A 12,859-nucleotide genomic window follows, 5' to 3' on the forward strand; every position below is an offset into this window, starting at 1 on the left:
GACTCTCAAGAGTCTTCTCCAGCACCACAGTTCAAAAGCATCAATTCTTCGGCACTCAGCTTTCTTTATGGTCCAACTCTCACATCCATACATGACTACTCGAAAAACCATAGCTTTGACTAGACCATAGCTTTTCATTCCTAAACAGGCTCAACCCCTCAAACACACAGACACACACACAGCCTCACCTTCCTCTTTTCCCTTTCTGTAATTAGGAGCCAATTCACAGCTTCTCTTTAATATTATTATTATATACCTCAGGTAAAACATGTATAAGGATCTAGTAGCGTAAGTTGGGCTTCCCAGGTGGCTCAGTGGTAAAGAATCCACCTGCCAATGCAGGAGACATAAGTTCAATCCCTGGTCAGAAAGATGCTCTGGAGGAGGAATTGGCAACCCACTCCAGTATTATTGCCTGGAAAATACCATTGACAGAAACCTGGCGGACCACAGTCCATAGGGTTGCAAAGAGTCAGACACGACTGAGCACCCACACACAGTAGCATAAGTTAAAATCTGTAATTCAAAGCAAAAAACTTGGAAAGCACTCCATTTTACATTTTCTTCCAAAATACTATGCTTCCCAGCCTCCCTACAGTTCAGGTCTGTAGGATTTAAGTAGATTGTTACATTATAATAAAGAGCTTTGGATATTTCTGTTGATTATTTGTTTCTACTATAGTATAGCTTAATTACCTTAAATTAACTTCCTTTTTCTAGGAAATTAGAACTTCTTTGTAAAAATCATTAACCCCTCTAACCTACTGAAGATCACTTACTAGATTAAGGAGAAAATATAAGTAAAGAAAGAACTGTAACTGTTATTTTGCAGGAAGCCTGAAGATGTCTTATTTAGAAACTAATGAAAGAGTAAGGGGCCCTTTTAAAAATTTACTTGGAAGCATGAGGGTGAAAATTTTCTTAAGTAATGGGCTAACTCATTAATTTTGACTATATAAACTTAATTTAAATTAATTCTTTGTTCAGAAGTCACCCAAGGAAGTCTTAATAAGTCAGTGACGTATCAGAATACAAATTTTCCTGTTTTTAGAAATAAAGTCACAGATGTAGAAGACAAACTTATGGTTACCAAAGGGGGAAGGGGAGGAGGGATAAACTGGGAGATTGAGATTGACACATATACACGACATATATAAAGTAGAAAACTAATAAGAACCTACTGGATAGCACAGGGAATTCTTCTCAATATTCTGTAATGCCCTATATGGGATTAGAATCTAAAAAAGAATGTGTGTGTGTGTATAGCAGATTCACTTTGATGTACAGCTTAATTAATACAGCTGTATTAGTTAAATTGTGAATCAACTAAACTCAATAAAAATTAATAAAAGTTTTTTGCTATTTTTACCACATTCAAGAATTTTGTTTGTATGTTATTTATGTATACTTTTTAGTATAACTTATTTGACTAGTGCTCATGAAGATTGTTGTAAGTGTTAATTTATTATAATATGTTGTTCTTAGTCTTTCAGTCATGTCCTTTGAAACTCCATGGACTATAGCCTGCCAGGCTTCTCTGTCCATGGGGATTTTCCAGGCAAGAATACTAGAGTGGGTTGCCATGTCCTCCTCCAGGGGATCTTCCCAACCCAGGAATAGAATCCAGGTCTCGCACATTGCAGGTGGATTCTTTACTGTCTGAGCCCATTATAATATGTTACCCATAATTTTCTGTCTTTTTTTCTTTTTCTAATATTGCCCTTTAGTTCTTATATGATAACCTTTTGTGATACTTAAATAAAAATGTAATCTAGGAAAGTATTCTGACCTTAGTTATAGTAGAAATTATAAATATTGAATATTCATAGCAAAAAAATTATATTCTATGTTAAAGCTTAATGTTGCCTAGAATGATTATTCTTTTGCATAAAAAATAAGAAATGGTAAAATATTTGCCCATGGCATTCATTTCCATTTTAATTCTCAAATTTTCGACCTGTGAAGACAGAAATCATTTTGTACCCTTCCCCTTACCAGCACCATCACCACATAATACAACTTCATCAAAGCCATACAATGTATATTTCACCTGCAGTCAACTACCACAAAACAGTTTAACACTATGGGTTCCTCTCATTATCAGACCACATGGTTAAGATTGCATGGGAAAACCCAGAAAGAGGAGGAAGCCAAGTCAGTAGGCCTTACAGTTTTGAGACTATCACTTTCAAAACTAGCTGAGGGTTTCTCTAGATGTTTCCTGCAGTCACTGCTTCCTCCTGTTAACTCTTTCTTCCACAATCCTATTTCTTTTCAGAGGGTCCCATTGTCTGATTTTGGAAGCGTGGGCGTATTTGCAGCAGTTCTCTTACTTGATCCAACTTATTTTGTGATTTTCTTTCTTTCCTTGTTGGCAGGGGTCTTATACACGACAGACAGAATAACCTCCAGTTGAGGGGCTTGGTGGTGTTACTTATTTCTAAGGCAGCTGGGCCCAACAGTGTGAATGCTTCGTGTCAAAACTATGACATGGTCAGTGGGATCTATTCATGGTAAGAAGAAATTTTGAAATTGCTCTCTAAATTGTATTTTCATACAGTGGTCAGTAGAAATCACTGTTTAGTTCTTTGTCATTCTCTGATTCAGAGATAGATTAAAACATTTTGTAAGGTTAAAATATGGATTTTTATTGTTCTTAATAAATCTAATAGTCTTAGCTACTTTGTATGGAACTCTGGTAAATTTTCCCTTGTGTTTTTGTCTAATACTTTCTACCTTGAGGATTTACATTTTTTTATTGAATACTACCCTTCTGCCCCATCATGATATCATTTTATTTCTGTAGAGAACTCTGTATCATTTAGTCCAGGATTCATGGTTTTTAAACCTCAATAGGATAACTTAGCTGTATAGATAATGATGCAACTACCATTTTAGGAGATGTCTACTTCAATGCTATATCATTAACTTTATTTTGTTTATTTTTATGGTGAAGAGGTTTTTATTTAACTGGAATAAGAAACTTTTACCTCTCACATTTAGATTAAAAAATAAATTGATGAGTACATATTATTTTGCTGCATATAAAACAAACTTTAAAATTTCAGTTGTGATTTTTTAAATGTGATTTTAAAAATGTTTTTTAGTAATAATATATCAGCAATAACTTTACTTAATCTTAGAAGTGTACTTGGCACTGTGTTGAAAACCTGTATAGAAGTAACAGTCTGCAGGTGGACTTTGGCACATGAAACTAAAGCACCCAAAAACATGGTGACAAGGGAATTTTCCTCACAAAAAGAACTATTTCTCGAAGCTTAGACTTCTGGTTAATACATCTTATTGATTTACTTTAAAAATCAGTCCTCATCACTATCACACAATTGTGCTCATTTCACATGCTAGCAAGGTAGTGCTTAAAATCCTTCAAGCGAGGCTTCAACAGTACATGAACCGAGAACTTCCAGGTGTACAAACTGGATTTAGAAAAGGCAGAGGAACCAGAGATCAAATTGCCAACATCCATGGACCATAGAGAAAGCAAGGGAATTCCAGAAAAACATGTACTTCTGCTTCATTGTCTATGCTAAAGCCTTTGACTGTGTAGATCACAACAAGCTGGAAAAATTTTAAAGAGATGGGAATACCAGACCACCTTCCCTGCCCCCTGTGAAGCCTGTATGCAGGTCAAGAAGCAACAGTTAGAACTGGTCATGGAACAATGGACTGGTTCAAAATTGGGAAAGGAGGACATCAAGGCTTTGTATCATCACCCTGCTTATTTAACTTCTATGCAGAGTACATGATGAGAAATGCTGGCCTGGATTCCCAAACTGGAATCACAATTGCAGGGAAAAATATCAATAACCTGAGATGTGCAGATGACACTACCCTTATGGCAGAAAGCGAAGAGGAACTAAAGAGCCTCTTGATTAAAGTGAAAGAGCAGAGTGAAAAAGCTGGCTTAAAACTCTGCATTAAAAAAAGAAGATCATGACATCGGGTCCTATCACTTCCTGGCAAATAGAAGAGGAAAAAGTGGAAGCAGTGACAGACTTTATTTTCTTGGTCTCCAGAATCACTGCGGATGGTGACTGCAGCCTTGATTGCTTCTTTTCAGGAAAGCTATGACAAACCTAGACAGTGCGATGAAAAGCAAAGGCAATACTTTGCCGACAAAGGTCTGTATAGTCAAGGCTGTCGTCTTTTCAGTAGTCACGTACAGTTGTGAGCTGAATATGTAAAGAAGGCAAAGCGCCAAAGAATTGATGCTTTTGAACTGTGGTGTTGAAGACTTTTGAGAGTCACTTGGACAGCAATCCACCTGTAATGCAGGAGGCCCCAGTTCAATTCCTGGAATGGGAAGATCCACTGGAGAAGGGATAGGCTACCCAATCCAGTATCCTTGAGCTTCCCTTGTGCCTCAGCTGGTAAAGAATCTGCCTGCAATGCAAGAGACCTGGGTTCGATCTCTTGGTTGGGAAGATCCCCTAGAGAAGGGAAAGGCTACCCACTTCAAGAAGGGAAAGGCTACCCACTTCCAGTATTCTGGCCTGGAGAATTCCATGGACTGTATAGTCCATGGGGTCGCAAAGAGTCAGACATGACTGAGCAACTTTCACTTTTGGACAGCAAGTAGATCAAACCAGTCAATCCTAAAGGAAATCAACCCTGAATATTCATTGGAAGGACTGATGCTTCATTCGAAGCTGAAGCTACAATACTTTGGTCACCTGATGCGTGCAGCCTACTCATTGGGAAAGACCCTGATCCTGGGAAAGATTGAAGACAGAAGGAGAAGAGGGCGACAGAGGATGACATGGCTGGATGGCATCATCAATGCAATGGACATGAACTTGGGCAAACTCTGGGAGATGGTGAGGGACAGGGAGGCCTGGCATGTGCAGTCCATGGGGTCATGACGAGTTGGACTCGACTGGGCGACTGAACAACAACAACATATCTCTAATGAATATCAGCTGGTTTACTATCACTAATCTTAAAATAACACTTGGAAGTCTTTGAGACTTAGTAAGTGTTAATTAAATATTTACTGCATAAATGAATCATTCCCATTTTATAGAAAAAGAAACAAACACTGATATTAAAACTTGTCTAAAATTCTCTCGGTATAAAATGATAGAGTTAGAATTTAAATCTAAAGTGTATTTCTCTCCACTGTGCAGATGCTGTTACCTGTATGTGCAGTGCACTGTGTTGTGACGCTGTGTTTCCAGTCTCTTATCTAGCCTCTAAGAAACAGCTGCATTGCCTTCCGATTCTTCATAGGAACATAATATATTTGGTTGATGGTTGTGGTAATATGAATATTATAAAAGAACTTTGCAAAAGAGTAGGTAGTACATTACAAATGTAAAAATTCCCCAAATAGTATAAATGGGTTTCACATCCAAGTGTATAGAATCCACAGTTACCTTTAGGAAATAATATATGGTTCCAGGCTGTTTTTCTGTAATCAGACTTTATCTAGTAAGTCACTGGTGATGCTTGGGTGTTCTACACACTTGTTAATGTGAAAATGTAATTTGGCATAGTACTACGAGAAACCATTCGTTTGTTTCTGTATCCCTAAAGTCATTTGTTTGGCTCCTACTTCCTTAATTGTTCAAGTGTAACTTTTGCTGGAGGCTTGTATCTATAATGTCACAGTGAATTATTTAACATTTGAGGAAAGTGCTGATTTGGGAGCTTTTTAATTCACTGCCAAACTACTGGGATTTACGTTGTTGGTGATTTTCTCTCATAAACTTGACTTTGATGTCAGTTAATGGGACCTGAGTAAATTACCTAAGGGAACAAAAGGAGTTAGGTGATCTCTTTTTTTTTGGCCTAAGGCTATAACTGCTGGATATATCTTGTGGATGTGTCTCATGAACTTATCACATAATGGCCAGAAGAGGCAAAATTTTGGCTAAAATGTAATAACATTTTGAAAAATAGGTAAGTGAGTCACATTTATAAAAATGCACTATAAACACCTACCATGACCTTTTGCTAGCAAGACCATGGGCTTTAGGTTGATTCCTCCAACCCTGACTTTAAAAATTGGTTACAAAGGTGATCAGGCAAAAAGTGTATTTTTAAATTTGCAAGCGTCCCTAACTACAACTGAGAAAATAAGTTTACAGCTTATTCTATTAGTGATAGGATATTTTTGTGTATAGAAGATAGATAACTATAATACACAGTATTACAAAGTATAGACTTCCCTAATGTGACATGATTATTACATTTAAAGAAATGCACATGAATTTTGTGAATAATGATTCAGTTTTCTCAGTTGCTTTAGGAAGAACCAACTCAAATATTTCTCATCCAACTAGTGATTGTAAACAGACCACAAAATTTCACTCTACCTTCATTCCCTGAAATTTCCTACCACCTCTTGTTATCTATGTTAGAAGAGACTGAAACAAGTTTGCCAAACATTTTCTTTTCTTCCTGAGTATTCAGCTAGACTACATTTCTCAGCCTTCCTTTGCAGTTGGCTGGGCTATATAAATGAGATCTAGCCAATAGGATATAAGTGAAATTTACTGTTTCCTGACCGTAAAAATCGCACATTTGCAGTACACCTTAAGCAGATGATCTTGGTAGATACCTATTCAAGATGAAAGGTGCCTACACCCCTCGAAGGAGAGCCACCTGTCCATCAGAAATATCCATATAGTCTTGATGTATGAGAGGAAAACCTATTTGTTCAACCACTTAACTTTAGGGTTTATCTGTTAATAATAGGGCCATGTGTCTATCAGTCTCTGAGTCATGTTAGACCCTTTGCCATCCCATGGACTGTAGCCTGTCATGGTCGTCTGTCAACGGGATTCTCAAGGCAAGAGTACTGAAGTGGGTTGCCAGATCCTTCTCCAGGGGATCTTTCTGACCCAAGGATCAATCCCAGTTTTCCCGCACTGCAGGCAGAGTCTATTATCTGAGCCACCAATAGTGCCATAGTAATTAATATTTTTCTGCTTTCTGTCTCCTGGTTATCCCTATGAATTTGGTGGTTCTTGATTACTTTGTCTTTCAGCTTTTGTGCCCAGTAAACCACTGACTCACAGGTTTCTCCAGGTTGTTTTTTCTTTCAGTCCACTTTCCTCTCTCCTGTTCCAGGCCTCTATTACTTCATGTTTAGATTTTAGCAGTAGCTGTCTATCAGGTTTCCCTGTCTCTATATAGTTCTCCTTCAATTTTTTTTCTGGGTCTTGTTAAATTTAACACCTGCTTTGATCACTCATTAAATGGATTCTTATTAAGCAGTCACTATGTCAGACTTTATTTTTTTGGGCTCCAGAATCACTGCAGATGGTGACTGCAGCCATGAAATTAAAAGACACTTACTCCTTGGAAGGAAAGTTATGACCAACCTAGAGAGCATATTGAAAAGCAGAGACATTACTTTGCCAACAAAGGTCCGTCTAGTCAAGGCTATAGTTTTTCCAGTGGTCATGTATGGATGTGAGAGTTAGACTGTGAAGAAAGCTGAGCACCAAAGAATTGATGCTTTTGAACTGTGGTGTTGGAGAAGACTCTTGAGAGTCCCTTGGACTGCAAGGAGACCCAACCAGTCCATTCTGAAGGAGATCAGCCCTGGGATTTCTTTGGAAGGAATGATGCTAAAGCTGAAAATCCATTACTTTGGCCATCTCACTCGAAGAGTTGACTCATTGGAAAAGTCTCTGATGCTGGGAGGGATTGGGGGCAGGAAGAGAAGGGGACGACAGAGGATGAGATGGCTGGATGGCATCACTGACTCAATGGACGTGAGTCTGAGTGAACTCCAGGAGTTGGTGATGGACAGGGAGGCCTGGCGTGCTGCGATTCATGGGGTCGCAAAGAGTCGGACACGACTGAGCGACTGAACTGAACTGATGTGATGTTCCAGGCAGGTGCAGGAAGACAGAATCGAATAGTGAGTATATTTACCCTCAGTGACATTATTAGCGTCAAACTAGGGCACATACAAGTTTACAGCCAACTATAATACAATGCTGTAGATGCTGTAAGTAAAGTATAAGTAGAATTCTGTGGAGGAATTGAATGGGAGAAGGAAAGAAAATTTCATTAAAAGAGCTCATATGAACTTTTACAAAGAGGGAACTTATAAATGGATTCTGAAGGTAACTAGGAGGTTATCAGAGGAAAGCAGGTAGGCAAGGGGTTTGGTAAAAGGTGGCTGTGTTCAAGGTAAAGAAAGTGAGGAACACACTCACCAAACATGTGGTCTGGAAGTACATAGCAGGTCCTGCACCGTGCTGACACAATAATGGGTACTTGGTACATAACTTGTTATGTGAATGCATGAATTTGCATAATAGAGACTGGGGCATCATGCATGTAAGTGTTATGGGTTGAATTCTGTCCCTGCTCCCAAATTCATACATTGAAGCCTAACCCCTCATTCCTGACAATGTGCCCGTGTTTGGAGATGGGGTCTTTATTGAGATAATCCAGTTAAAATGAGGTCATTGGAATGAGCCATAATTTAAATGACCTTATGTAAAAAGGGGGGAAATTTGGGCACAAATGTGCATATACAGGCAGAACACCCTATGAACATGAAGGTGGTCATTTTCAAGTCAAGGAGAGGGGCATAGAACAGGGTTGTCCCTCATAGCCCCAGCAAACTAACATATTGCAGACCACTGATGAGGAAATGGCCTAGAAGAGAAAGGTTGAAGTTGGATTGTGAAGGTTCTAAGGGATCAGAGCTCTATCCTGGAGAAACAGTGGGGAGCCATCCAAGAGGCATAGACTAGCCTTGGAATCTGGAAACAGGCTACCTCACTTACTAGCTGTGCCTCAGATTTCAGCTCTCACCTTTCAGAGAATGGTTTTAAGAATTAAATGAGTGAATAGAGTAATGCATAGCATAGTAAGCATTCTGTACATGTTTATTTTTGTTTATAGACATTATAAAGGTCTTTAAGTGAGGGGATCATATTAATATATCTGTGCTCTAGAATGTAATCAGTTGAGAAGATAACCCAGAGAGTTGAGGTTCAAGAGGTAAAGAGGACCAGCCAAGGAGTTATTGAAATAGTCTAAGTGGTTGCTGAGAGCGAAAACTGAGACTTGGAGAGATTACAGAGTCTTTACCCAAAGCAGCAGGTTAGCAGTTGGCTGAGTTGGGTTTAGACCCATTAGGTCCTTTGATCTCATGCCATTTTCTACCAGCATTTCCCAATTTGTGCTTCATTTAGGATGAAGGTTTTATTAAGTAGTCTGTGAGACAAAAGGTCCTGTGGTCAAATAAATTTGGTTTTGCCAGGTTAAACAGAGTTTAAAAGATTTCTTCATTTCAGAAATCTCAAGAATTGTTAGGTATATATGCCATCCATCAAGAATCTTTAAGAAGAGATATTATTTCCTGGTTATTTGACTATAAAACCCTTAAACCCCTGTCAGCAGTACATCTTATGGAATACTGCGAAACAGTTTGGTCCACTTTATGTTGTGTTGCAACTCTGCGTGACCCCATAGACGGCAGCCCACCAGGCTCCCCTGTCCCTGGGATTCTCCAGGCAAGAACACTGGAGTGGGTTGCCATGTCCTTCTCCAATGCATGAAGGTGAAAAGTGAAAGTGAAGTCGCTCAGTCGTGTCCGACTCAGTGACTCCCATGGACTGCAGCCCACCAGGCTCCTCCATCCATGGGATTTTCCAGGCAAGAGTACTAGAGTGGGTCACCATTGCCTTCTCCGTATGTTATGTTAGGGTACCTAATTTTGAGTGCTAATGGAAACTCTGTGATGCAGAAATAACAGAATCACCAATAAGAAAACAGAGTCAAAAAGGTGAAGTAACTTTCTGAGATCCTGCATTTAGTGATCAAGTAGGGGAAGAAATATATCCTGCTGGTGGCCTCAATTTAATTCCTTTTTCTGTCACTTATTTGCTGTGTGACCCCAGATAAGTTAGGTTACCTCTCTGTGCCTCATAGGTTTGTTGAGTGGATCAAAGAAGGTAATTGGAATAAAACACTTAGACAGTGTGTATAGACTGAATTTAACAAGTGTGATTTCTTATTGTTATTTCAGAGCCCTGTCATGCTGCTTTGTGTCCTCTACCAGATTTTTCTCACTCCTTCAGGACAGGCCCTTGGCTTTGTGCATATTTTCATCTCACCAGTGTGTTGGACATAGTATTCATTTAAATCTTTGTCTGGATGATTGAATCTTCAATATACATAACTGTTCTACACCAAAACAAACATTTGAATCACACATTTTACAGAATGTGCTTTTTAGAGTAGTTTAACATGGACTCTACCTAACTTTGGCCACCTGATATCAAGAACCAACTCATTGGAAAGACCCTGATGCTGGGAAAGATTGAAGGTGGGAAGAGAAGGGGACGACAGAGGATGAGATGGTTGGATGGCATCACTGATGTGATGAACATGAGTTTGAGTAGGCTCTGGGAAGTGGTGATGGACAGGGAAGCCTGGCGTGCTGCAGTCCATGGGGGTCGCAAAAAGTCGGACACTACTGAGCAACCGAACTGAACTGAACCTACAATCACTATATCTTATTATGTCCTTTACAACTTGTAATTTAGGACGTGAGCTGTAATCAGACACTAAAGTACTCTTCATGGAATAGTCTTAATTTTTACCTTAGTTATCATGTAAAGCAATATATAGTTTTATTTAAAGAATGAAAAGTGTTAATGAAGTATCAACAAAAACACACACAAAAAAGCCAAAAAATTTTTAAAGTATTGCCCAATATCTACTGGGCAATCTTAAAAGTCCCATCAAAAGTTCATTTTGTTTCCTCAATATTTCCACCTATTCCTTTCCTTTTTTAAAAATTATATTTTGATTACTCATCTCTGTTATCTGCAACTTCCATTCTGGTATCTATACGGCTTGAATTTTACTAATAGGTTGTAGACTCTTCTGAACTTAATTCCCTCTGGGCAGCAGAGGGAGGAGAAAGAGCTGCTGCTGAGGGACCATTGCGGTGAGAGTGTTCCTGCAGCCATTAGAATCATAGCAGAGCAGCCTGTCTGTCTGGAACTGTAATGCATACCTGTCATTTTGAGGCATAGCCACTGAATTTAATTAAAGATCTGCAGTGTCCTGATATGTTATAAACATGGTGCCACCTTCTTCTTGCCCACCTTTCTCTGCCTCTAATCTATTTGCTAGAGATAAATTCAGTGATAAGTAGAACCTACAAGAAAAAGTATTGAATGAATCAGGAGTAAAGTGATTGTTGGGCTTCCCAACAAACTGCTGATTGTTGAGGTGTTGAGGTGGCTCAGCAGTAACTAAGAATCTGCCTGCCATGAACAAGATGCAGGTTTGATCCCTGGGTGGGGAAGATCCCCTGAAGGAGGAATGGCTACTCACTCCAGTATTCTTGCTTGGGAAATCCCATGGACAAAGGAGCCTGATGAGCCACAATCCATGGGGCTGCAAAGAGTCAGACATGACTTAGCAACTAAACAATAGCAACAAAGTAATTGTTGTTATTTTTGTCCTTTAGATTGTCTTTTGGCCAGGATACATGTGGGTCAATACATTTTTCAATTATTCCAATCATGATACATTTGTCAATCATTCCAGTTCTGTTTGTAAAAGAAGTACTTTTATCATATTACTTATTTGGCTTCTGAGTGGCAGGTGAGCTGATAAATGGGAATAAAATTATGGATTGATCTTTTTATGTATTTATTTGTAGTGCTGATAAAAGGCAATTGTGCTGTGTGTGCCATTAAACATAGTTCAAATGATCTGTTTTCTTCATAGGAGCCCAGTGTTCAGCATGTTCCTAGTACTTAGATGCCAGTCAGTTGACTATTGCTTAGAGTGGAATAATCCTGGTAACTGTTGTTATCTTTGTGATTATTATTATTTAATCTTGAAGCAAGGAAGACCTTCCTAAAGTGTTTCAACATTCTGGACCCATAATCAAAAAGATTTGACTTCATTAAAAAAGAATTCTTCAATGGAAAGAAATGTCCCATAAAGTCAAAAGCTAAGTGCCAAAGTTACAAAAATATTTGCAACATACATGACAGAGGGCTAAGTTTTAATAAACAGATCAGTTGAGGATCCTGTAAATCAGGAAGAAGATAGTAGTATGCAATCATGGACGAAAAACATGAACAGGATGTTCAGGGAAGAAAACTCATAGATGGTTAGTAAACAAAAGAGAAGAAAGGCTGGACCTCATCATAAAGGACAAATTAAAATCATAGTTTCCCTCCGTCAGGTTGGCAAAGGTTAAAAAGTTTGATAGCCAACATTTCTCTGTGAGGAAAAAGGCACCTGAATGCTTTGTTCGTAGGGATGTTAATTGGTATGCTTGCTTAGAGACCAATTTGGTAATAGCTGTAAATTTTATTTTAATTCAGCTATGCATTGATTTAGCAAAATTGTGTACTAATGTATTAACATAAGTGCCCAAACATATATGTAGAAGAATGTTCTTTGTAGTATACTTTGCAGGAACAGCAACAAAAAAGGAAACAACCAAAGTGTCCATCAGGAGGGGACATGTTATGTTATTGATGCAAAGGAATATCAAACGATCATTTAAAAGAATTAAGGAAATCTGTATGTGCCGATCTGGGAAGAGCTCAAAGAACATGTAAGAAAAGCAAGACTCCGAAACGTACTCTATAATAGTTTGGTCCCACTGGGGCTTGAGTGAGTGAGTGGATTTTTATTTGCATGTAAAATATCTCAGAAGGGAAGAGACAGAAACAACTGTTAATAGTGATCACCTCTGGGGAGTGGCAGCTATAGGGGAAACGGGATGAGAGACTTTGTTTATTCTATGTCCTGTTCAGTGGTCTGAATTATTTTTCATTTATACAGGTTTTACTTATGTACTTGTTAAAAAGGAGTGAAAATTTTTGTTGAT

At 38.6% G+C, this 12,859-nt stretch overlaps 1 protein-coding gene across 1 annotated transcript in view; it reads left to right on the forward strand.

The window, feature by feature from the left end:
• The window catches only part of PDSS2 (decaprenyl diphosphate synthase subunit 2), a 275,381-nt gene that overhangs the window by 111,153 nt on the left and 151,369 nt on the right, over positions 1-12,859 (forward strand). The window contains 1 exon segment of the mRNA XM_005898195.2: positions 2,379-2,513. Coding sequence (XP_005898257.2) covers positions 2,379-2,513 — 135 coding nt within the window.

The sequence above is a fragment of the Bos mutus genome, chromosome 9 (genome assembly GCF_027580195.1).
Source record: "Bos mutus isolate GX-2022 chromosome 9, NWIPB_WYAK_1.1, whole genome shotgun sequence".
Lineage (NCBI taxonomy): Eukaryota > Metazoa > Chordata > Mammalia > Artiodactyla > Bovidae > Bos > Bos mutus.